The sequence below is a fragment of the Ciconia boyciana genome, chromosome 8 (genome assembly GCF_034638445.1).
Source record: "Ciconia boyciana chromosome 8, ASM3463844v1, whole genome shotgun sequence".
Lineage (NCBI taxonomy): Eukaryota > Metazoa > Chordata > Aves > Ciconiiformes > Ciconiidae > Ciconia > Ciconia boyciana.
In genome coordinates, this window is record NC_132941.1 from 36,169,280 (window position 1) to 36,192,184 (window position 22,905).

General features: G+C 41.2%; 2 protein-coding genes and 1 non-coding gene across 8 annotated transcripts in view; 1 reads left to right on the forward strand and 2 right to left on the reverse strand.

The window, feature by feature from the left end:
• Nucleotides 1–207: 207 nt before the first annotated feature.
• Nucleotides 208–19,414, reverse strand: LOC140656032 (mitochondrial import inner membrane translocase subunit Tim23). Of its 2 annotated transcripts, none has more exons than XM_072871223.1 (7): nucleotides 19,280–19,414; nucleotides 18,630–18,688; nucleotides 15,486–15,579; nucleotides 15,175–15,259; nucleotides 12,726–12,784; nucleotides 9,985–10,095; nucleotides 208–879 (listed from the first exon to the last, which is right to left on the reverse strand). In XM_072871223.1, exons 1-7 carry the CDS (start codon nucleotides 19,374–19,376, stop codon nucleotides 764–766), a joined length of 621 nt encoding a protein of 206 aa, XP_072727324.1. In that variant the 5' UTR covers nucleotides 19,377–19,414; the 3' UTR covers nucleotides 208–763. The 2 variants fall into 2 exon arrangements, with proteins under 2 accessions (XP_072727324.1, XP_072727325.1); XM_072871224.1 differs by lacking the exon at nucleotides 19,280–19,414 and adding an exon at nucleotides 18,769–19,149.
• LOC140656257 (small nucleolar RNA SNORA74) lies at nucleotides 13,420–13,622 on the reverse strand. The gene has a single exon (XR_012044041.1). It is a non-coding gene; the product is annotated as a small nucleolar RNA SNORA74 (small nucleolar RNA).
• Nucleotides 19,375–22,905, forward strand: part of PARG (poly(ADP-ribose) glycohydrolase) — a 74,940-nt gene continuing 71,409 nt past the window's right edge. For 2 of the 5 annotated variants that reach the window (XR_012043939.1, XM_072871219.1), the window contains exon 1: nucleotides 19,662–19,982. Coding sequence is in view for 2 of the 5 variants with exons in the window: in XM_072871219.1 (XP_072727320.1) it covers nucleotides 19,808–19,982 (175 nt within the window). In the remaining 3 variants the exon portion in view is untranslated. Of the gene's footprint in view, nucleotides 19,518–19,661; nucleotides 19,983–22,905 lie in introns of those variants that run through there. The other 3 variants (XM_072871220.1, XM_072871221.1, XM_072871222.1) reach the window with 3 other exon arrangements.

Here is a 22,905-nt window from a genome sequence, read left to right on the forward strand (position 1 = left end):
ATAAGGGAGCGGAGTCAAGCCCTGGTATGCCTCACCATCACCTCGCATCAGGAGACAATCAGCCTGTTAGTTCACTTCCCCTCACCCACTAACTCCCCCAGGATTTTATCACATTGATCCTTCAAAACAAAACTGTACATAAGAGTCACTGGATGCAGCACATTTTTGTCTTATCAGCAGGAGGAACAGCAAAGCATAGAAACGGTATTGCATAATACTTTTTTATTAATTATGATGTCCCTTTTTACAGCTTACCCTGCGCGGCCAGAATAACAAGCCTTGCCCTGTGCCAATTGCTACTTAAGGCTCCCGCTGGCTCCAGCTGCCCGGGTGCTGGCTGGGTGATGCACGTTGAAAGACTGCAGTGAATAGCTCTATGGACACAGACTTTATTATGCAGCACTATCGTTGTGGTACACGCAACCAAACAAACCTGGTAGTGCAGCAGGTGCAGCTATGGGATTTGCGCATGCCTCGTAGCTCTGGCCCAGGGCTAGCTCGTGAGCGTGTCAGGGAGACTCTACCTTGGTGGCCACTCTGCTCACTTGCAGGTCCAACAAATATTGCTGCCTCTCCAGCAACTGGCTGGTGGGAAGGAAAGGGCCAGTCCAGCTACACGGTGTCAAGAGGTTTCTCCCAGCATAGCTTCCTTCGGTTTCACACTAATTGTAAATAAAATAGGAAGGGGCACCAGACAGATCTTGCAACTGATTTGATCGGTGACTATGCAAGCGTGTCCTCCGTCCAGCGCTGGCTGCCCTGCTCAGAGGGACTGCCGGGCTATGGAGCCTTTCATGTGCTCCCAGTTGTTATAGAGAGCGTAAAGGCCAGTAAGCGTCAGACCTACAATACCACCTCGTGCTATCCCACGCACTCCACCTGAAAAAGAGAAACAGATTAAAACCCATTAAAGTTACATCTGAGGAAATGGTGAGCTACAGCAACTTCCAAGAAGCTGTTCAAATCCAGAGGCATCTTAATGAAACACAGTTTTTCTTTTTTGAATAACTTTCAGAAAGGGTACCTGTGCGAATTCTACCCTCCCCTCAAACCTGCTGCCAGGCTGAAGGTCATTCCTGATCCTGACACTAATGCTGCTGGTATGACCTCCTCTCAAACTATGTTAGCACTACTGTCTGAGTGAACCACTACAGAACACTCAAAGTCAAGCTGGCTTTTCCCAAGTCCTACTTTATCTATTCCATCTGTCCTCAACACAGGTGTTTACAGACAGAGATGATCTCTTCCTGCTTTAAGAACACCTCCATTTAGGATTTCAGATGAGAAATAATAAGTGTTCAGCAGTTAGAGTAACTAGGTTTGGGGGGGAGGAGAAAGGGCAGGAGGGAAATAAGTAAACACAACAGCAGCTGATGTGGACGTGACCTTGGGTGCCAGAGATTCATGAGGGCCATCCTGCAGAACTTAGCACAGCTTTTGTGTCTTTGGAATTTTAAAGCCTTTTGAAAACAATCAAAAAGTAGATGAAAGGGATCAGCTGACATGAATTTACCAGGGCATACATTGAACAACTTCCTTTATTCTTACTATTATTAATCTGCAAAATTATAATCTTGCAATGCCAAAAAATTGAGTCACACAGATGATTAAAAAAAAGAATCTTTTTAAAAATTATTTTTACTGTTGACTCAAGACTTGAAGCTTCTCCAAGTTGTGAAGGTAAAAATACAGGGCAAGTTTTGCTAATACCGGCAGCCAGCACACCTGGTTGGAGCTAGGAGTCAGACGGCATCACAGCTTCATTCCATCCACATGAGGGTTGTGGTGTACATGGGCAGAAAAAAGTAGAGACTTCCGTTGGTTTACTAAACAGCAGAATGTTTCTATTCCTCAGTAATAGGAAGTGCCTTGGTAGAGCTCCCAGAATGCACTACAAATGCACAGGAACACCTGAGTGCATGACCTTCAATACTAAGAAAACTTCACTGAATTTGATTCTGCAATGTTTATCAATCCCAGCCGAAGCAAGTTAGATAATGTGTACAGGATATAGAACAAGGCCAGTTTCTGCTTACAGCTAGATAAAGCCTGCCTGCTTTATTGGTAAAACTGACAGTGGAATTCAGGTTTCTCAAACTTGAAAAGAAACGCATCTCAGTTATCAGTGACGGGGGTTTTTTTTTTTCCCATTATGGGTCATAAAGTTGTCTCACAGAATTGCATTTAGGCTTGTAGTGGGGCAAGAAGCTGTTGGCATCAGCTAGACTGAGACTGCATTACCTGTGCTGCAAGATTAAATGGATTTCACTGGAGTTGTTAAACCTACTCACATTGCCTAGGCATGTAATGAAACCAAGAAGCTGCAGAAGTTGGACTTGGTACTAGAGTTCATATCTAGCCATAGTTTCTAGAAATTTCATTGCCAGACTAGCTGTGACGATTCCAGAGTTTTCTGGGATATAAGCCTAACTGAGTTCACTGCCCTAACTGTTGAGAACTCAACAGCTCTAAGGAAAGCCATACTGTTTATGCACCTACGTGCCTAAATCAGGATTTACGAACGCAAATGTAGACTTCTGCTTTTGATAATTCATCCTGAATTTGTTGCACAAAAAGCTTTTCACATGAAGGGGTTGCAGCTGGGTACACAGAACTAACCATGTGCAAGCAGCTTCTGGCAAAAAGTCACAGGTGAAATTTAAAGGACACTTTATGCAAAACAAATATTTGAGATAATCTGTAAAAATACTAACTCCTCATTACTTTTGGGAAAAATGAATACAACTTTAGAGAGCTTGATTTTCTGCTGTTTATATTAGGAAGCAATTGCTCACAGAAGAAGCCCCCGGAGAGGGCTCCTAACTGTTCTGGTGTACAGGGAAATGCACAAAACGTGGAACATCCTCATAGAACGCAACGCAGTACAGAGCTATGACTATTCCTGTAGACTCTTCCCTCAGCCCCCAGGTTCAATTCCTCTCCTTTCCCCTTAAAATCCTGTTCTTCCTATGGAAGAAAGGTAGGTGGAAGGCTGATCAAGCCTGGCTCCAGATTCTGGGAAGTTAGGATTGTACAAGAAAGGTATCTTCTTTAATTTGGATAGCTGAGCTACTTTCTAGCATCCATGCAGACTTGGACACAGTGCTGCTAAGACGTACTAACACTAAGACCTAACACAAAAAAATGTTGTTAGTATTTTCATGTGCTGAGGACAGACAGGTGAGGGAATCCACTTCCAAAGGGTCAACCACTGGGCCTAAAGCAGTCTGTAGGTCTTGCAGACAACTTAGGGACTTTGCTGAAGAAGATGTGTCAGTGGAAGTCTGTTTCATGAACAGGAACTAAACTTGTGCAGTTGGTATAGGCGCATTACTGAGTTAGAAAAAATCCAAGAAGAAAACGTACAAGAAATGTTTCTTACCAGGTTCCCTACACCTCCGCTACAAAATTTTACCAGTAATTTCTTTTGTAGCAGTTGCATCTGGTTTCTGAACTATCTGCAGTAATTACAAAGAAAGGGAGACAAAAAACCTTCCTTTCGCTAACTGGCTAGATTTACATTTGAGTGAATACCTCCAGGTCCGTGGCAGACATCAAACAGTAATGCACTGTAGAATGCAGCCCCGTTGCTGGGCAGGAAATGTTAAGCTCTCTGAGAAGATTACCTTGTTAAAAAAAAATAAAATTCTCCACTCCCATCTCAGCTGTGTTTGCATGATAGAACATGTTCCCACCCCTCCTCTGCAATCACTCTCTGCAAGCCTCTGATACCAAGTCTGCTTTGACAAACCCTGCTAGAAACATGGTCGTAAGCCTCTAATCTTGCATGTCTGAGTAAGATAACTTAAAGTTCCAGCTGACAGACATTTCTGAAAGCAGGTATTTTGAGATCGGGCAACTTGCACAATAGTTGAGAAGCTGCTACGGGTTTCCAAAGATACATCTGATGCTCTCTAAATTAGAATTTAGTTCTTTGTTTGACTTTAGATGCTGCACCCTTTCACCATAGAGTATTGTTCCTCTTCTATGCATTTAAAATAGGTTTCAGAGTACAATATGCAATGACACACAGCATTCTAATAGCGCAGCTTTGCATTTCTCCATAGCATGATCCGCTCCTAACATTGAATACGACTTGTACAGTAGGTAGAACGATTATCTATATTGCATAACATGAGGGCAAAATCTTCCATTTAGGACCTTACTGCCTCTATTTTCAGAATGTGTTACTTCGCTATCCTGGCATAGTTCCTGGGATGTTTAAAGCAAGAACCATCCAACAGCAAACATTAGAAATACCTTAACTGAAAACCCAGACCCACATATTTATGCCAAACAAAAGAAGTGTAATAGTTAAGTTGTAATTAGTTTTCTGTCTTCCAATCTCTCTCCCAGATATTCAGGATGCAAACAGTTTCTCTTCCTTTAGGGCTTCCAGGAACAAAATATTTTTAAATGGTTTAAAGGGCCTGACTCTTCAAATGTACAAGTCAACCTCAGTTTTGCTCCAAATTCAAGCACAGTGGTAGCTAACCAGACCCTCTGAACCATCAGGCAGACATTTGTTTGAACATCTGTGGGTGGTCCTATGTCAATAGAAAATTCAAACAGTTTCCTCCTGCTACTCCACAGGGGTCATTTTATGAAATCTTGTAAGCGTGGGGAAAGTCTGTGGGTACAGAAATTACTGAGGAAACTGATAAACTCCTTTTTGGAAACAAGATAGATTCCAGAAAAGCATGTTCCACTTTCACACTGCTGCAGCTAAGACAGTATTGCAGTTAAAATACAGAAACAACAAAGCTTGAAACAGGGAAAATTCCTGTAGTAACTGTGGTGTGAAGGCTAAATTAGAAAAACAGTACAAATTTACAATTTAATTTACAAGTTAAGAAGTAGTAAAGCTGTTGAAATTACTTGGCAAACATTATTAAAATTCCCTGTTTTCTCACTGAGTGAAAGCAGCAGCACCTGACTGACAGGAGACTACTTCAGCTACTGTAAATGGCAACAAGAACCCTGCAAATCCCTGCAAGCACTGAGAACACAGTTCACTGTTTCTGCTTAGCAGAGCTGGGCAGAAGGCAGCACTGCTTTCAGTGGCCATGTGTATTCTTAGACATTAGCCCTCAAGTAGCAAAGAAAGCCCCAACAAGCTATTACCTGTAGCGCCAGCTTTAGTCTGCTCTTATCTCTTTCTTATTTCAGACCTTAAACAAAATCCTTTCACTAAATACCATTTGATTAATAGTCCTATAGACCTGTTACGTTAAAAGCAGGTTTTAAGGGAGGTTCTTAATTTCTAAAATGGCTGACAGCTCTGAACTTCAAAGTTCAGAAGCAAATCCCTTACTTGCTTTTCTCCAAATAATGCAGAAAATTAAGATATCCCAGGGCCATACCTGCAGCAGTCTGCAAAAAGCTCCTCTTTCCCCCTCCCCACCAAACAGAAACAAGAAAAAAAAAACAACTGTCTGGCTCAAACAAAACCACAGATTGAGCCCACAGGGAAGAGACTTCTATAGCTCAATAAATAGTTAGCTAACACAACTGCCGTGAACAACTACCCACTGAATGTCACAAAACTGATTGTTTTGAACTGAATGTCACTGGTTCTGGCCAGACTTTACTGCTAGCAATAGAACATTTAGCCCTTCTTAATTAATTCATAATGTATTGACTTTTCAGGGTTGTGTTCTGAGGTCTTAAAATGACACCTACTCCCTTCAGCTATTGCTAGAATGCAATTCCCTTCTCTTCAGATGTACACTATTTTATACAAATTAGGTAACATCTATTGTGCAAAAGGCATGAGACGCTCTATCTAGTATCAGGTTCCTACTGCACAGAAGTACAGTAAACAAAATAATTTAGCTTGTCCAAAGCATTCCTTTATTTTTGTTCCTGTTTTCCCTAACCTCAAGAGGGGAAAAAAAAAATATCTAAGAAAAGAACATCTACAACCCGTGTAAGCCTCAGATAAGAGGTAATTATTTAACTTTTTTGCTTACTGAAGTCTCTGTCAGGAATTTCAATGATAAATTAATGGCTGTCACACTGGGTCAGACCAAAGTCCCACCTAGCTCAGTATCCTTCTCCTCAGTGATTAATCCTGCATGCTTGAGGAGGAGTGTAAGATCCTCAGCCAGCTGCACCTTTGTGACATGTTAACTGGAACCATGTGCATTTTCATGGTGGGAGGGAATAATAGTGACTTAGTGCACAGTGACAATCATCTTTTTGATTTTTGCTACTTTCAGAGACTAATACAATTATGAGAAAACAAACTAAAGAGGCTTGATTTAGAAAAGAGGTTGAAGATGCATGCAACAGGGCTAAATATTTGTTTGTTTTAAGATGTTAGTATTTGTGCTTAGTAACATTTATCAGAAAAAACTTGGCATAACAGATCTTAATTTCTGCTTTTGCTTGAAGTTGAAGAATAAAGAATAGTATCTTATTAAATGGAAAAGCCATCCTCATGGACTTAGGATAGCAGACTCCCTTTTAACAAAACTCAAACAGGATTCACTAAGTTGCAACAACATTTTACTACATATGCCACTGGCAAAGGATCACAAAGGGTTTTCTTTCATTCGTCACTAAACTTCTACCCAGAACATTCAGTTTAAATTGTGAGCTCAAAATGCAGCTTCCATGAAGTTGCAAGTTCAGTGTAACAAGTTAATAGTGTATTCACATTGGTACACTTGGGCTAAAATCTAGTAAGTAATCTTAGTATTAAAATTCATTTCAAACAAATGTGAAAACTAGAGATACTTTGGTCAAAGGGATCAACTAGTGTTCTGTTTCAAAGTTCCTCAAATTAATTTTACTTTCAAACTCAATTCAACACCTCTTAACCTAAGCCATACAGTACGCTGAGACGGATTCCAGCTAACAGTTGGTTTATAATGTCAAGTTAACATTATCTGACTCACTCCAAGGGGGACCATCAGAAGTCTTGGGGACTTAACTGCTTTAGTCACTTGCAATGGGGAACTTTCAGTGACTAACGTCACTTCCAGTGAATAGAGGAGGGCTGAATTTCCGCAGTACTCACTTGCAGACTTTTTAATCTTCTCTCACGCAAGCTGTTTGTGCAAGTAGCCTTGCACAAAACTGCTTTAGAACATTGGTATTTTGGAAAGCCTTTTTTGTTTGACTGCTGGCATTTTGGTAATGATTAACACCTCTACAAGGACAAATTGTGAAAACTGGGACCAGTTTGGGGCAACAAATCTCACCTTCAAAAAGTCTTCCCACTATTTTTTTTCCTGTCTACTCATCCCCCTCAGCAAAGGCTTAATCATTTGTTTCAGAAATTCAGCTGAGGCTTTGTAGTGTAACCAAGAGTATTTTTCAGCGCAGCAGGGTTGCTGATGTGACTCCTCCATCAGTGCTATGTTTAAACATGAACCAGAAAGTCATAATAAAAAACCCGCCATACTTTATAGTTTCTTCTTAAATACATTCCTGATCTCTTTACAAAACAGAAATGATGGAAGTGTGAAATCTGAGTGTTTGAACAGCACTGCCTCCAACTCTGTATCCACCCTTTGTGAATTACTGAGCAGCCTTGATTTGAAATGGCATGTTTGTGGGAGTTTCCAGCCGACATTAAAATATGGGGATTTGTAACAGAAATGTCCCTGACAGCTTTCAAATTTTCCTTTTTTAATACCAACACAACGTGGCATTCCATGTAACACAGGAGACGATTACAATCTTGATATATGTCACAGATATGAACTGATCATTTGCATATGGTTTAAATATTCAATATTTTTTTAAGGTAAATATATATTGATGCTGGGTAAAGGCATAACTTAGAGGGAAGCTTTACCATACAGAATTAGAAAGGGTATTCTGGCATAAGGTGACAGGAGAGGAAGCATGGGAGAAGCAGCAAGAGGGACAGAGCATGAAAGAAAAAAAGGAAAATAAGATTGGAATTAAATTCTTCAAAGATTATATATGAATATAATCTTTTTCACTTCCAGAACTAATCCTTGACATCTAAGGTCTACTGTGCCACTCAAATTTCCTGTATATGGTGAAGAATGTTATTTCTTTTGAGTTTCTGTGCACTACAGTCTTAAGCATAACAGATACTTGAAATACCATACTGTAATGAATACAGACTTATTCACTACATTCACCTTTGTCAGTGTTACTGTCAGCTCAGTAGATCTTATGTTACAAAACAGAAGTCCCACTGTGCTCTGGGAAGAAAATTTTTTGTAGCATCAGATGACTGTACATGTGACTGGAGTAGTTATCCACGGCTGCACTGTGCCAAAAAAAGAGATTACACATAATGCCAGCTGTATACTTCGGAAAGGTAAGGGGGAGCTTCTGCTGGAGTGTAAGATGGCAGTTCTCCTTAACGATAACTTCCTACAGAAAATGTTAGACTTCTATACTGCTACCCTATCCAGCTGTTGTTGGCAATCTGGCATATTACTCATGAAATCCTAAATAAATAGTTGATTACAAGAGAGCTATGTGCTCTTGCAAGGTTAAGTGCACAAGCTAGTACTTATGAAGGCTGCTCAAGCCAATTATTTCTGGTTTCAATTAGCGTAGGCCAACAGGAAAATAAGACTTCTCAAACTGTTTTGCCCCATATATAAAGCTGGCCTTCAGGAACACTAAGATGCTGAGGCTCAGTTAGATATGCAAAAGTACATAGGTTGATTCTAGAATTATCTCCTCAGTAAAATACAGGTGAATCATATAGCCAAACCTTTACTGAAGTACTTAAAACTTATTTTTTTTTCCTGTGTCAATCTGTCAATGTCAATCTGTGGTACCCAGTAGTCCTCTAAAAAAGATGATCCCTCCAATTGTTGAGCTTGGAATATGTGTTAACAGGCGTTTTGCTGATGAAGCTCAGACCCTTTCTTCTGCAAACAATTCAGTATGCATCAGCAAACTAACCTTAAATCTATGCTGTTCTCAAATAACATTGTCTGTTGGTTTTGACCACTATGCAAAGCCTAGAGTCCTACCACAAGACAACAGCTTCACAAACAGCTAAGCAATAACTTTATAAGTATATTAGTTTCTTTCTGCATACTTTAATGACATGAATTTGTAAAACTGGTTTACCAAGATCTTTTGTCTTAAGGAAAAAAAAGAAAAGGATTCATGTTAAATGTGAATTCCTGATTTTCACTTTCTTGAGAGTGAATTTTTTATTAACCCTTATTTGGAAAGTAATTTTGCCTTGCACTCTATTTAGGATTGTACCGGATGAGTACCACTGTTTCATTTATGCTTAGAGAAGCTAATTTCATTTTAATATTTCTAGCTATTGTTGCTTAACCTCAGAAATAGACAGCATCAATTTAAGCTTTTTCCTTTTTGGCATTAAGAAAATAATTTCAATTGGCTGAAAACAGACACTTAACTGCATTGCATCTAGCAGCTAAGTGAGACCTATTAGTTCAATATCCCCTAACCCACACATTGTTTTTCACACAGCTAAGACTACTTAAGGAAAACTTGCATTTAAAAAAAAAAATTCCAGCTGAATTAAAATGGATTTTTTCCAGCTTGCACAGGACTAACAATAATCACGAGAGCCAAATTATGTTTGTTATACACTGAATAAACACTCAAATGTTTACTCAGATTTATAGTTAAGATTGTATAAAATACATACCCAGCTAATTCTTAGCCATGTTTTTCAGGTAGAGCAGAAATAAACCCAATAGCTTCTCAAGTCCGTGAGTGGATGCAGGCAAATGGGAACTACCTTCCAAAGTGAAAGGGGGCAGGCAGGGGGAGGATTACTCAGAACACAGCTTGACTGCATCAAGATGAAAATTATTAAAGTGATTCATGTGATAGTACCTGGAGCTGCAAAAAACCTACATTCTAGTTCTATGTTCCTAGTGTACCATTTGTACACTGCCGATTTGCAGAGCAGGACAGTATATAGCAAAAGTAATGAGAATCCTAAGAACTAGGATAAAGCACAAGAAGATGAAAACTAGAAACATTTTGCTACTCTACCAGTGCTTTTGTACAGCATTCCTGTCAAGGTTCCAGCAGCTATGGTGTTCAGGTCATCTTCTGCACCTCGTGTTTTTTCAATGATGACTCCGAACGCACTGTAAAGCAGAGCTGGGAAAGAAAAACGTATTAAAAAATTCAAGTTAAAACTCCCATTCTCTGAGACACAAGGCTTGGAATCCAGGCTCAGTGTAACTATTTAGACTATGCTTCTGAAGCACAGATTTTCTGCTTATTTAAAGGGGTGGGAATCCTCTGCCAAATCCTGTCTTTGGTGTTTTTTTCCAGACCTATTTCTATTTTATGGATAATTCCTCTTTCTCTAGCTATAGTTTGGTTATAAAGTAGCATTCTTCATGACATCTAGTATTGCCTCAAGACATGATAAATATGTGATATAAAGCACTGACTTAAGTTTAAGCCCATTTTGCTAGTTCAAATTTGTTTTAAAAACTTTGAGGGTTTAACTTTGTACTGGCAGGCTTTATACTGTCTTCTGTGGATGGCATGAAACTAAACTCAATAACACTTTCTAGGTAGCAGAGAAAATTATTGCCCACGTGTGACTGAGATGAAATGCAAGTTAAATGCAGCATTGAGATCATGTTATCAAGGGCTGGAGTACAATGAGCTATGTTTCCCTTATCAATTACTATTAGATTGCTTGGGATTTGACATTTACAGCTGCTTCACCTCTGCCTGCGTATGAAAACTTTGTTCCCAAAGGGCCTTTTGCTTTGGGAGAACTTTGGAGACTGTCCTGGAAAAGGATTAGAAAGAGAAATGGACGGGCTTTTAGTATGGGTGCATATATAATCTATGCATTTTGATGAAGGGAGAAGGCATCCCCATCCTCACCCCTCATGACGTAATCATATTTCATGCTGACAAAGAACAGTAAAGTATGTCATAATTTTAAAGTGATAAAGACACCATGCCACTTTAATTCATCCCTTGTCCTCCAAAGATTTGAAATCTTTACTTCTGCTAAAAAGCATGTAAATCCTTCATAAGCAACCATATTAATGTCAATGAGTTGAACAGCAGCATCTTTCTCCATTCAGCATAGGCAACGGTATTTTACCTTGTCTTAGTAGCATGTAGTATTAACAATGAGGAGAAGGAAGAGCTTAATTCAACAACATTTTAAAAAATAGTTTAACACAGATGTTGCTACCTCTGTTCAGGAACAGAATGACAAAAATTGTCAGTAGTGACAAAAGGAATCTTTGAGGTACAGAAATGCTGCACAAGTGACATAAGATGCAAAAATACTTCAGCTCCTTGAAAGGAGCTTCTCTGGTAGCTAGGACAAAGCAGAGCTATACCAAATCCCAAAATATCAAGTTCTGCTTAATCCTGTGACTTGGGAGGCCATATTTTATAAGAAAAATAACAATTTGTTACTGGAATGCACAAACATTTTCTTGAGCAACCTTTCTTCAAACACAGCTGAAAAAAACTGTTAATGTGTCACTTAACCTGGAACCTTGAACTGCAGTGTGCCTGCATCTCAGTTTTCAGACACGTTTTGATTAGATTTGCAATAGAAAATAAGAAAAAACAAAACAAAACCAAACCAAAAAAACACTCCACCATAAAACTCACTAGGCGATATGCATCTCATGGAAAGTGACATTCTCACTGTAGTTTAGAATCCCATCTCTAACCATAGCCTCTATATTATGCCTCAAAAGCTGATGTCCGAGTTAAATGGCAAGCTAATCTACTCTTTAGAAATAAGACTGAAACAAAATGTAATAAATGCAACTTAGTCTATGCTTTGATGCATTTTTCAAAATTCAAATATATGGAGACTGGGTTATAACATGATGTAATCTCCATTTTAAATATTGCTAATTTATCTTCTATTACCACTTTGTGAGGCAATGAGTTCCATCATTAATCTTCTTCAAAATAATTTCATCGGTTTTGGATTTCCCCTTTCAAAGTAACTGAGCACCCTTTGCTCGTAAGATGCGGGGGGAAGAAGCCAAAGAGCTTGTATTCTCTAGGGCATTAGTTATTCCACTGATTTTTATGAAATTATCTGAAGTTGTTTTTCTGAGGTAACTGATGTGATTTTTGTTTCCCATCATGTGTGTCCCCCCCCTCCAACCTCAGTTCACAGAATTTTCTCTCTCACACATCAGGCTTTTGATCATTTTCTTCTATCTTTTTTCTAACCCTTATTCGTTATAAGCAACATTTACATTTAAAGTAGGCGGTATCATGTGTGATTTTTCTAGCTAAGCTACCATCATAAAAGGATAAATCTTGGTAGTCACTATCACATTTATCCTACACATAAACATTTTGTTGGCTCTTTAACTGGAAACAGACATCAGGCAGTTGCTCACATAACCACTGAGTCTCTTCTTAGCTTATTAAAGTTATTTCAAAAGTATTCAATTATAGATTGTGAATTAACTGGAACTTATTAACAAGTAAACATTACCTACAATTTTCAGTTATTCCTGTCATTACATAGCTAGAGTTCTTGTTTGTAATATACTAAAAATTTTGGGGTTTAGTTACAGGCTTTTGGCTACTTATGCTTCAAATCCTATTTTAGCCTTTAATTTCCTATTCAATGTCTACTGAAATGCCCTCATGTTCCAAAGACAAAAACCTGCAGTTCTTCCTGATGAATTTCATAATGAAAATTTACAGAATACACTTTCCCATCAAACAGTTACACCTTTAAACTGTTTTTCTTACAAAATAACGAGTTTACTTACCCAGAGATCCCAGAGTGTTAGCCCATAACGCCCCTTGCCTTGTCACCATATTTAGAATTCTATAAAGGAGTTAAAAAGGTATTAAAACCTTCAGTTCTCTGTGCTTACACTGAGGCAGTGTTTATGATATGATTGAGGCATAATGTGTTTACACTATACATTTGATTAATAAAAATGGAATAATGAACCAAAAGCCCTTCAAAACAAAACAGTTAAGAAAAAGCACACAGCTTGGTAATACAAAATCTCCTCTACTACACATACTACAAAGAGTAATGCATGCAATACTGAAGGCGAATATTTAGTCCTGTCAAGTTTTAAGAAAATCTTTCTCTCTTTTCAAGTCAAGCCTCCACCTTACCAAGAATCCAATCTCTTCCCTTCAAATGACTTTCCAACCTTAGCTGATAAATGTTCCTGACACAGTGACCACACGTAGCTACTGAGAATGACTGATACACTTATGCTGACTTAACTGGGTAAAAGAGCTCCAACAAAGCTAGAGTGCTCTTCTAGAAGGTGCAAGCAATACAGGCACCATGTGTCAGGGAGCATGGTGATGCCTGAACAAATGGGGTGGGTATCAAAAGCAAGTCTGAACCAAAGCACATCAGGAATAAAAGAGGCAATCTTTTGCACTTCTATTTGTCAAACTTTGCACCCAACAAAAGGTAAAGTACCCTGAGTATTTCTGTATGTATGCTTCCAGACTAGCACTAAAGAGGGGAAGCAAATCTTTAGCGCACTCTCAGGGAAGCAAAATGCTACTTCTTTTTGGCATCAGCTGTCTCCAGAACGGTGACAACAGCAGCCAGAAGAAATGGCTGATCTTTATCTCCCAGCAGTGTAACACTATCACAGGCACAGTACTGCTCTGGACAGCTGACTACCACTGGAACTTAGTTTATAATTTAAAGCAATGAAAGTGTCACACTTTATGTTCCTTCTGATTTGAGTTCATTTTCCACTACTTTTCCTTTTTTATAATTTTCATTAGGAGACACAGGCCACTACTGAATATGGTTAGGTAATGAACTAAACAATAATGGAAAACTTCATTTTGAAACAAGAGAAAAAAATCCAAGAAGCTAGGGTGTTGACAATCTCCCCCTAATTACAACCCCCACCCCCATTTTGTTAACATTACATTAATTCTGAATTTATAAGAAAATTCATAATTTTAATACCCATGACATACTGTGAGATATTTGATGACAGGGGATTAACAGCAAAATTCAAATTCATTTAAAAAAATAAATATCTGTGTACATTAAGGATAAATTTGAAGGAAATCTAGCTAGGCAAGTCTCTTCCCTACATCCTATTAGGAAAACATGGAACTTAATACACTGTTTCAAGGTGATGACCTTCAACAGGCCTTTTCCCTCGGAGGGCAAGGACTAAGAGCAGCACTTGCACTGACTGCCCCCTGCTGGGCTCCACTCACCAAAGTTGGCGCTTAACCACATGGTTTTGTCTGACTCGGCTCATTCCGTATACATAAAATACAATTCTGTTCATCTAGAACATCGTGGAAGAGTCATAATTATAGTGGGGAATACTTTGATTCTATCTTTAATTCCACAGATGGTAAAAGAAGGGGATGAAGAATATAGAAACAATATTTTAAAAGGAGCAGAGCCAGTATACACTGTACTGGGAAATACTAAATTCCTCCTCTAAAATTTCCTTTTCCCAAAGTATTCTGGGAGAGTGAAAATGGTTTCCCCCAGTTATTTAACTCCTCTACTTTCCTATGTCTCCTTCACAGGCACTTAAGTTTTCGTATAGTTACATCTAAACTATAATAGCTATAATTCTAGGAGAAGCATACTGCAGGAAAAAAAGTGTTCCTATCTTTACTGCATTCTTTGAAACAATCAGGTAAGGTGAAAACATGGGAATGCCATGGGTGTTCATGGATGCTGTAATCCAGAACAACTTCCATCATGCAATACTTGCTCAGCAGCATGCACCAATGTCATCCCTAATGCAAATCCAAGCAGGCCCAGCTTCTACATTTTAATCTCTTCCTGGTTTTGGAAAGTTTGGGAAAGAAGAGAGAACTCGCTCTCAAATAAGTCACAGCAAAAAATAGCTCAAACCAATTTGTGCTGCTTCTGGGAATACTCCAACATATAAAAACACTGTTTTGACTTTGAAGTAGTTTTCTAATAAATATCAAAGTAGTAATTTATTCTCAAATATTTAAAGTAAGTCAGAGGACATACCAGTTGTCACTAAATGAAAAGTGAAAAACTTGAACTGAACATCATTATAACTAAAAACATATCATAACTTGATGAAGACAAACACTGACTCTCATTTGTCCCCCCTAAAGACACAAAACTAGATTTATTTTTGCAGTATATTCAGATCTAACTTTGTACAAGATGGAAGAAACAACTCTGTCACTAAGATGTACTTTTTTTTGAGACTAAACACTTACTGTACATTTCTAGGTTTTGACCATGCCATATTCTGTGTCTCCTTCAAGCCAAGTCGCAAGCCATTCAGCGCACCAAATGCTGCCCCTAGTTAGCATAATATCAGTTATTACTTTTGCAGAAGGAGAAAAAGGAACAAAAAGAACAATACTAGAAGCAAATACTGAGAACAGACTTCAGTGTATAGACTGAAGTAAAATAGCTGTTTATGTAAGACTAGATTGCAGAACAAGACATTTACAATTTCGTCAATTACTGTAGTAGAGAGGTGTTACCTGGACAGCTGGGAAAAGTGAAAAACACAACCACTTACCTGTCATACAACATCCTCCAATGGTAAAAAAGGCCAGCTCAAATCTGCCTCGAGTTTTGTTGGCTCCTGTGGGCAAGATAAACTCATCTGTATCCTGGGGGAAAACAAAACAAATCAAAGAAACACCTTCGTATTTTCCAAGTGTACCTGCTTCAAAATGTAAGGCATATTAAATTTTTTTCTTTAATCCATACAATGAACTAAAGAAAAAACAGATACAACCAGCGTTTCTGGAAAACTGTTGTCTACATTAACACAGAGATGGAATATACTACATGTATATTTTAATAAGAATGAAAAAAGACTTTAAAAAGATAAAGTGACTGAGAGCTTTTCTTTTTCCCTAGCTGTCCTAACTTTTTACAAATTACATCAGGCAGCCAAGGAACTCATTATGTGGGTTGTTGGTTTGTTCGTTTCTTTTTTTTAAAAAATTATTATTTGCTTAATTATGTATTATATCTTGCAGCAGGCAATACAAGACTCACTGCCCTCTAAAAACCTTCCTGTTGTCTGATTATGCAGCACTGTTTCCTCACTGAGCAACCTACACTGATGCAGTAATGTATTAAGGTTTCCCACTACTCTGACACTAAAGAAAAACTGCCTTTGTGCCAAAAGAAGTATTTCCTTGCACTGCAATAAGTGACCTATTTTGAAGACATGAAAAAAGCAAGGAATACATTCAAAACTGGTGATGATCAGGCATGAAATATGCGAGGCTGGTAGTTTTTTACCTGTGCATCTTTCTCCCACAGGGACAGGCTCGTACTCTCGTAAATCAGATTGGTCTAAAAAGCTAGAGAAATGGGCTGATAACTAGCATATGTGTAGAGATAAGGTGGGCCAAAGCACTTTTTCAATATGAGACACTGACAAGACGCATGCGTGTTGGTAAGGTGCTAAAGCAGTAAGATCTCTTTTTATGCTTCTCTGCTTTCCAGTCATAATATTATTCATCCCCATTTAACTGATACATGACTGCAACAACTGCAGGTTCAAGTAACTGCATTCTAAGGGGTTTTCTTAGTCTATACTTGGCACTAAATGTGGATGGCAACACAGAAAAAATATACAGCTTCTAAAGCTGTGAATACTTTATCAATAAACCAAATGTATAATATGGTTTCTATCCTCCCTGTAACTAGGTATTTGGAGAAATCCAGTGCGTACATTAGTTAGCAGTTTCTTTACAGTTTTCACTACTGTCCAAAAAGTCAAGATGAAGCAATCACTGTCTGTATGTAACCTCTATGTTTCTATAGAGACAACAACCTAGGAACCCCATCCTCTAGATTTGTGACAGAGGCTGGCATGCTATTTTATAATGGATACCCGCCGAAGGTAACAAAAGCATTGCAGAAAACACATTGGTTTGTGCCTGCATTAATGGGCTATCAAAGAAAGTGGGTTTTAAAGTCATGAGTACCACTGTAGCATTCGTTATTATGGGAAGACCGGGATCAAAATGTAAGATTCTCAACAATAAGGCTGACTTTATCTCTGCATTCTGAAAGCAAATGGATGGCCTTTAAATACAGGAGACCCTCATCCCTTCACGCCCACCTTCACAGACAAACCAATTTTAAAGGCTAATAATTTAAGTTCTTATATTTTAAATTATTAGCTACATCTTTTTCCTTGAATTTTTAGAATCACAGAATGGTTAAGGTTGCAAGGGACCCACGGAGACTGTTTAGTGCAACCCCCTTGCTCAAAGCAGGGTCAGCTAGTGCTGGTTGCTCAGGGCCGTACCCAGGTTTTGCGCATGTCCAAGGATGGACACCACACAGCTTGTCTGGGCAACTTGTTCAAGTAAAAAAATTTTCTCTCACATTTTAAATGGAATTCCCTTTTATTTCAATGTACTTGCTAGTGCTAAACGTAAAGAGCAGTGAAGTGTTACAACACAAACTGTAGCCTCTAGTGTTACGTCAACAGGTATTTTCAGAACTGTTTTATAAGTTACTCATGACATTAATGCTAATACCTTCTTTTCTTTTAAAGCAAGCTTTTTTTAAAAAAATAAATTATTAGTATACACACACTTTGTTCCAAAAACTCTGTGACACCATTTTTTAACACCAACATGTTCCCAGATATATTGTACTAACTAAACAAGACAAGTTTAGAGGGTATTTTTCAAAGAGGTCTAAATAATCACTTAGCATTTTTTTGACCACTCAACAACAGCAGACAAGATAATCATGCTAGTGAATTCACTTCAAACAGAGGCATATCCCCCGTTTTCTACCATTATGGGAATGTTACGTTGTAATCTTGACTACAACAGCTTCTAGTGAAAGAGAAATACAAAAAACAGCCCCCAGAACTGCTTTCAGAGCTTTCCACTTACAAAAGCAGCAGTGACCCAGTGTACCATGAAACAAAAGGCACACAGATTAGCAGATACAACTGTTGACCTTCAGTGCTACTTCTGCAAAATTTAATGTTCTCAGATAATATAAGCCATATATACATAAATATACAGAAACTATTAACTAAATAAAATCATTAAGACATGCACCCTTACTGGATTAACTTAAACCTTTTCAGCTGTAGTTAATATTGCTGAGAAAGGAAAATGCTACAGGATTTTAAATTATTTTATTTTCCTTATGGTGGCCTAGGGGCCATCATATTAAGCTAACTAATATTAAGCTATGTAAGTACGATAGCTACATTATTCTGCAGAATAAAACGGAAAGCTCTACTTCATGATGGTCTCCCTTCAGCTGGGAAACGACATAAGGAAGAGACACAAGGAGAGTTTCTGGCTGCTGTTACCGATTGAAGGGGCTCAGTGGAGGGCGTGACAAATGCCAGAACTTGTGCAAGGGTGCGTTGGGGCTGCATGCCTCAGAGTAGGGAAGGAGACTTCCGCTTTTCAATAGCGGCAGGCTTATATTGACGCAACAGTCTTACTTATCCTCTGTATTAATAATGGTTTTCTTCTCCTAGATGCCATAGCACTGCAAGCTTTTATTAGGAACAACACCAAAAAAAATAATTCCTTTCAACTGTTCATCAGTTCAAGAATTCAGTACACACTACACAGCACTGCACGATTTTTGAGGTCTTCGCATATGACCATACAAACAACGGAATCTAGTTCAACACAATAAAAACAAGCCACCTTCTCACCTGTACTAGATACCTGGGGTCCAAGTTTAAATACGGGGACAAAGGACTCATTCCAGTTACTGAAAGGAAAAAAAGAGAATACTTTAACACCAATTTCCCTAGTAAAAATTCACTTCCAGTACGTTAAAAGGGGGCTGACCTCGTGCGTGGAAGCAGTGAAAATTCTGCCGTTAAGTTGCACAACTGGTCAAAATACGACACCGACTGACAACCCCCTATTGTCAGGAAGCGCTACAGGAGAGGCACAGATGGGATGGACACGACGTCTCTGTAACCGGCACCCGTCGCAACACGCTGCCATGGCCGAGGGACTGGCGGTAGCGGAAGCTGTCTCCTCTCCCCTCCAAGTCCCCAACAGGCGCAGCCGGAGGAAGCGCCGTGGCTCGCCTTCCCGCGGGCGAGGCGGCCGGCAGAGCCCTAACCCGCTGGCGGCGCGGCCCCTCGGCCCCTCAGGGGCCGCTCTCGGCCGGCCCGGCCCTTTGCCTAGGCCGCGCCATGTTGACTTCCGAGAGCGGCCCGCAGGGATCGGCCGCCCGGCCCTGCCCCGCTGACGGGAAGAGGATACCGCCCCCCCTCCCAGTCCCACCACCCCGGCCGAGGGCGGGCGCTGCCGCAGGCCTCGCCGGTCGCCCCTGCGCGCCGGTACTCACGTGGCACCCCGGCCAGGTCGGCGTGGGAGTACCCCACCCCGCCGGCGCCGAAGAGGCCGCCGAGGCCCGTGCCCTTGGAGTTGCCGCCGCCCTCCATGGCGCCGCCGGGCCCCGCGCCCGCCGCAGCAACGACTTCCGCGCGCCGCCGTAAAGCACGCCACGCCGCGCCGCTTTCCGGCCCACGCTGCTTTCCAGCCTGCGCGCCTGCTGCCGGCGGGGGAGGAGCGCGGTCGCCATGGTGAGAGGGGTGAGGCGGGTGGGGAGCCATTTTGCTGCGAGCCGCGGCAGCCCCCGGCCCCCCTCGCTGGACGCGGCTCGGCCTCGGCCCCGCCGCTCCTTCCGCGCCTCCTGCCGAGGGGGCGGCCGGCGAGACGAGCCCGGCGCTGTGGGCCGGAGGATGCGGAGGGGCAGAGCCGCCGCCGCATCGTCGCGCCGTCCCCAGAGGGCGGCTGCCGCCTGGCCCCGGCGGCTGCTGGCGGGCCCGCGCAGCTGAGGCGGGCCGGGCGGGCGGAGGCGGGCCCGCCGAGGATGAGTGCGGGCTGCGGGCGGGACCCCCCTCGGAAGAGAGCCCGGCCGAGTACCGCCAGCCCCGGCGGCGGCTGCCAGGGAGAGCGGTCGCCGCCGCCGCTCGGTCCCCGCCAGGAGGGGCCCGGGGGCAGCAGCTCCGGCGGCGGCAGCCTCGCCACCGCCGTGGGGAACAAAGGTTTGTACCGGCCGGGGCTGCGCCCTCCCCGGGGCAGGGGGAGCGGCCAGGCGAGCGCTGGGGCTGGGCGTGGAAGGCGGCTCGCCGGGGGTCCCTTCGGCGGCTTGTGCGGTGGCGGGGGACGGGACGGCTCTGCCTGCAAAGCCTGGGCAGTGCAGAACTTGCCCAAGCCGGCCGGAGCGCTGCTCGGCGGCCCCCGCCGCCCCGTCCCGCCCTCGCGGGCGCCGCTGGGCCCGCGGGAGCCGCAGCCGCGCCTGGGACTTGGCGGGAGGAGGCGGCCGGGCCGGGCTGGGGGCTCTGCCGAGTTGCGGTGTCCCTCTCTGCTGCTTATCGCACCTCTGCTGTGCTTCCCTTCGCGTGATATGCTGAAGGGAAGGCAGCGTTAAATGGTGAGAGGCCGCTTGTGCCGGTGCACGTAGCCTCCCCGGAGCTGGCCTGCAGTATCGGGCTGGAATCGTCTCTAACTTAGCTTCCTGGAGCCAGCGTGTGCCGATGGTGTGGGGCACTGCGCGTTGCTTCCCTCTGGAGACGGCTCTGGGTACAGGATCGTTATCCTGGCTTTGTGCCTAATTCTTTATAAACTTTCAGTAACAGTGCAACCATCCAAGTGAGGTGTGAGCTGCTAAAGGTAGCATGTTTCATTTGTGAGAGGACGAATACTTGCTGCAAGAGAACTGACGTTCGGTGGGGTGTTGTGCCAGGCTATCACGGCAGGGAGAGCTAAGGGTAATGACAGGAAGCCACATGGGCATGTGGCTGCAGGCCTAGAGCGCTGCTGGTCGTGTGGGGTGCCCCTCCTGCTGTGTAACAAAGCTGCGTAGACAAAAGCAGTAACAAAGCACGTGGTTTCCTTAAGTTATTTTTATTTGGGGCTAATGCAGTCAAAATACAATTTTAATGCACAGTAAAGTACCTACTTCAGGAATAGAAGGGAATGCAGGGAAGGAAAAAAACCCAAGCAGATTTGCTATGGTCTTTGGTTGATGAGCTAAATCTCAGTAACCAGTAACTAAGAGGCAACTTTGAGTAGATAATAGTTTGAAGTTACATGTATGCACTCCTACAGAGTGATAAATAACCTTCTACAAATTCAGTTGTTTTCCTCAGTGGTAGATTCTGGGGAATGGTTTGTTTTACAGGAATGATTTGGGGAATCTTGAAAAGAAATTTAGAAACCACTTTAAAAAAAAATTACGCCAAGGTCTGGTTTTATTGTTTACACTGAATGTAAGCATGTGTTGTCTTTTTGTTGCTTCATATGTTTTTATCACCTTATCTGTAGCAAAAAGAGATGTTAGTAGTATTAAAGAAAAATAATGTGTGTTATGTTGGTTATAAGGCTTAAATGGCTAGTCAGATGTGAAAGTTCAGACCGAAGCCATTTCATTCTGTTCTGATGCTGCTGCTATCATTTCTATTTATTGTGCTAATGAATAAGTATTTCTTCCTCAATGCAAGTTTATACCTCAAGAGGTAGCCTTTGAAGAGGTTTATTCGTCCCATGTTTTAACATGTCTTTTCAGGTTTTCTTCTGGCTGCTTCTTTCCCCTTTCCTGTAGGCAACTTGGGCTAACACTTCAAATATAACATGGTGAAATGTGGTAAACAGAAGGACTAATATACTTCAGTTTTAGGGAATCTTTATAAATAAAAAACTTCTAGTTCATAAAATCCATCAAGCTGTTATTTTTGTCCGAGTGAGGTGAAGCTGAGTGTTTGTTGAAAAATTGAATGGCTGAGTATGGCACAGGTATCCTTGTGCTTGTAATCTACATACAGCGTGGCACTACTCCCTGGCGACCTAGTCGCATGGTGGCAATTTTGCACTATTGTTTGTGCAGCTTCAGAAGAACTTGAAATGATTTAAACATTTTCTGGAGATTACTTTCTCATTCTCAAGATTCTGTACTTTTGATGAGGATATTTGATAACCAGCTGTGGAAAAGTGTTCAAGGCCTCAAATGTTAAGGAAAGCTTTTATGAAACAGTGTCTCTTAAGTTACCTATGGCCTTAAGCTATCTATGCTACAAGTTACACAACCTCCATTTGCAGTAAAATGCTGAGTCTTTCTGTAGTGACTATTAATCAGAATAGCCAGATCTGCTGTACTGGTTTTTAAGTTCTGCAAAACTACTGTTGCATTAGGGGAACTACAAATTTTACTTACCCAGTTTGAAAGCAGCGAGTAAACACCTTGCACAGGCAGCAGTGGTAGGTAGATAACTTCTCTTGGCAAATGGAAAGAAAGGGAACTGAAGCTAGTTGTCAAATTTTCAGAATTACCTTTAAATAACAGCAACAAAACTAAAAAACCTTTCTTATCCTAATGAAGATTACTTTCCAGTTGCGAAATAACTGCTTTGAGTTTTTTCTCCCTATTCCCCCCTCCATGTCTCTACATAATTAGTTCATGTGCTGCTGTTCTATTGAAAGCTTGTCTAAACTGCAACATCGTGGAGATAAGACTGATCACATTCACTGGAGCTGTGTTGTTGGTAGTAAATCTGAAAAAATTGTGCCCTTCACATTTTGTTGCTGTTCAGGGGAGTAAGCATTGATAGGCTTTACAAATCATTTATGGATGGAGGGGAAAAGAGAAAGTCCTAATGTGTACAATCTTTATATTAAGCCTCATGTTTCACAGTATGCTACATACAAATAAGGTTCTCAGCTGGGTCTTCTAAGATGCCTAGTTGTTAGGTTTTTGTTTGTTTGTTTTAAGCTATGTCATGTTGCCTCTTCATTCCAAAATTCAGCAGAAGTCCTTCAGGGCTCACTGTGGTGGTGGTGGTAATTAAAGGTGATAATGAGAGCTGGAAAGTTGCAAATGCACTGCTTTTTTTTTTTTTTTTTAAATCTAGAGATTCACTGTATATTTTAAACCATATTAAAAAAAAAGTTGGATGGAAAAAAAACACCACA

Coding starts and splice junctions, on each gene's coding strand:
- LOC140656032 (XM_072871223.1), bottom strand. CDS start 19,376: ATGGAGGGCGGCGGCAACTCCAAGGGCACGGGCCTCGGCGGCCTCTTC. Junction 15,580..18,629: donor ACCCCAGGTATCTAGTACAG/GTGAGAAGGTGG, acceptor GTTTTCCCCCAG/GATACAGATGAGTTTATCTT. Junction 15,260..15,485: donor TGGAGGATGTTGTATGACAG/GTAAGTGGTTGT, acceptor TATGCTAACTAG/GGGCAGCATTTGGTGCGCTG.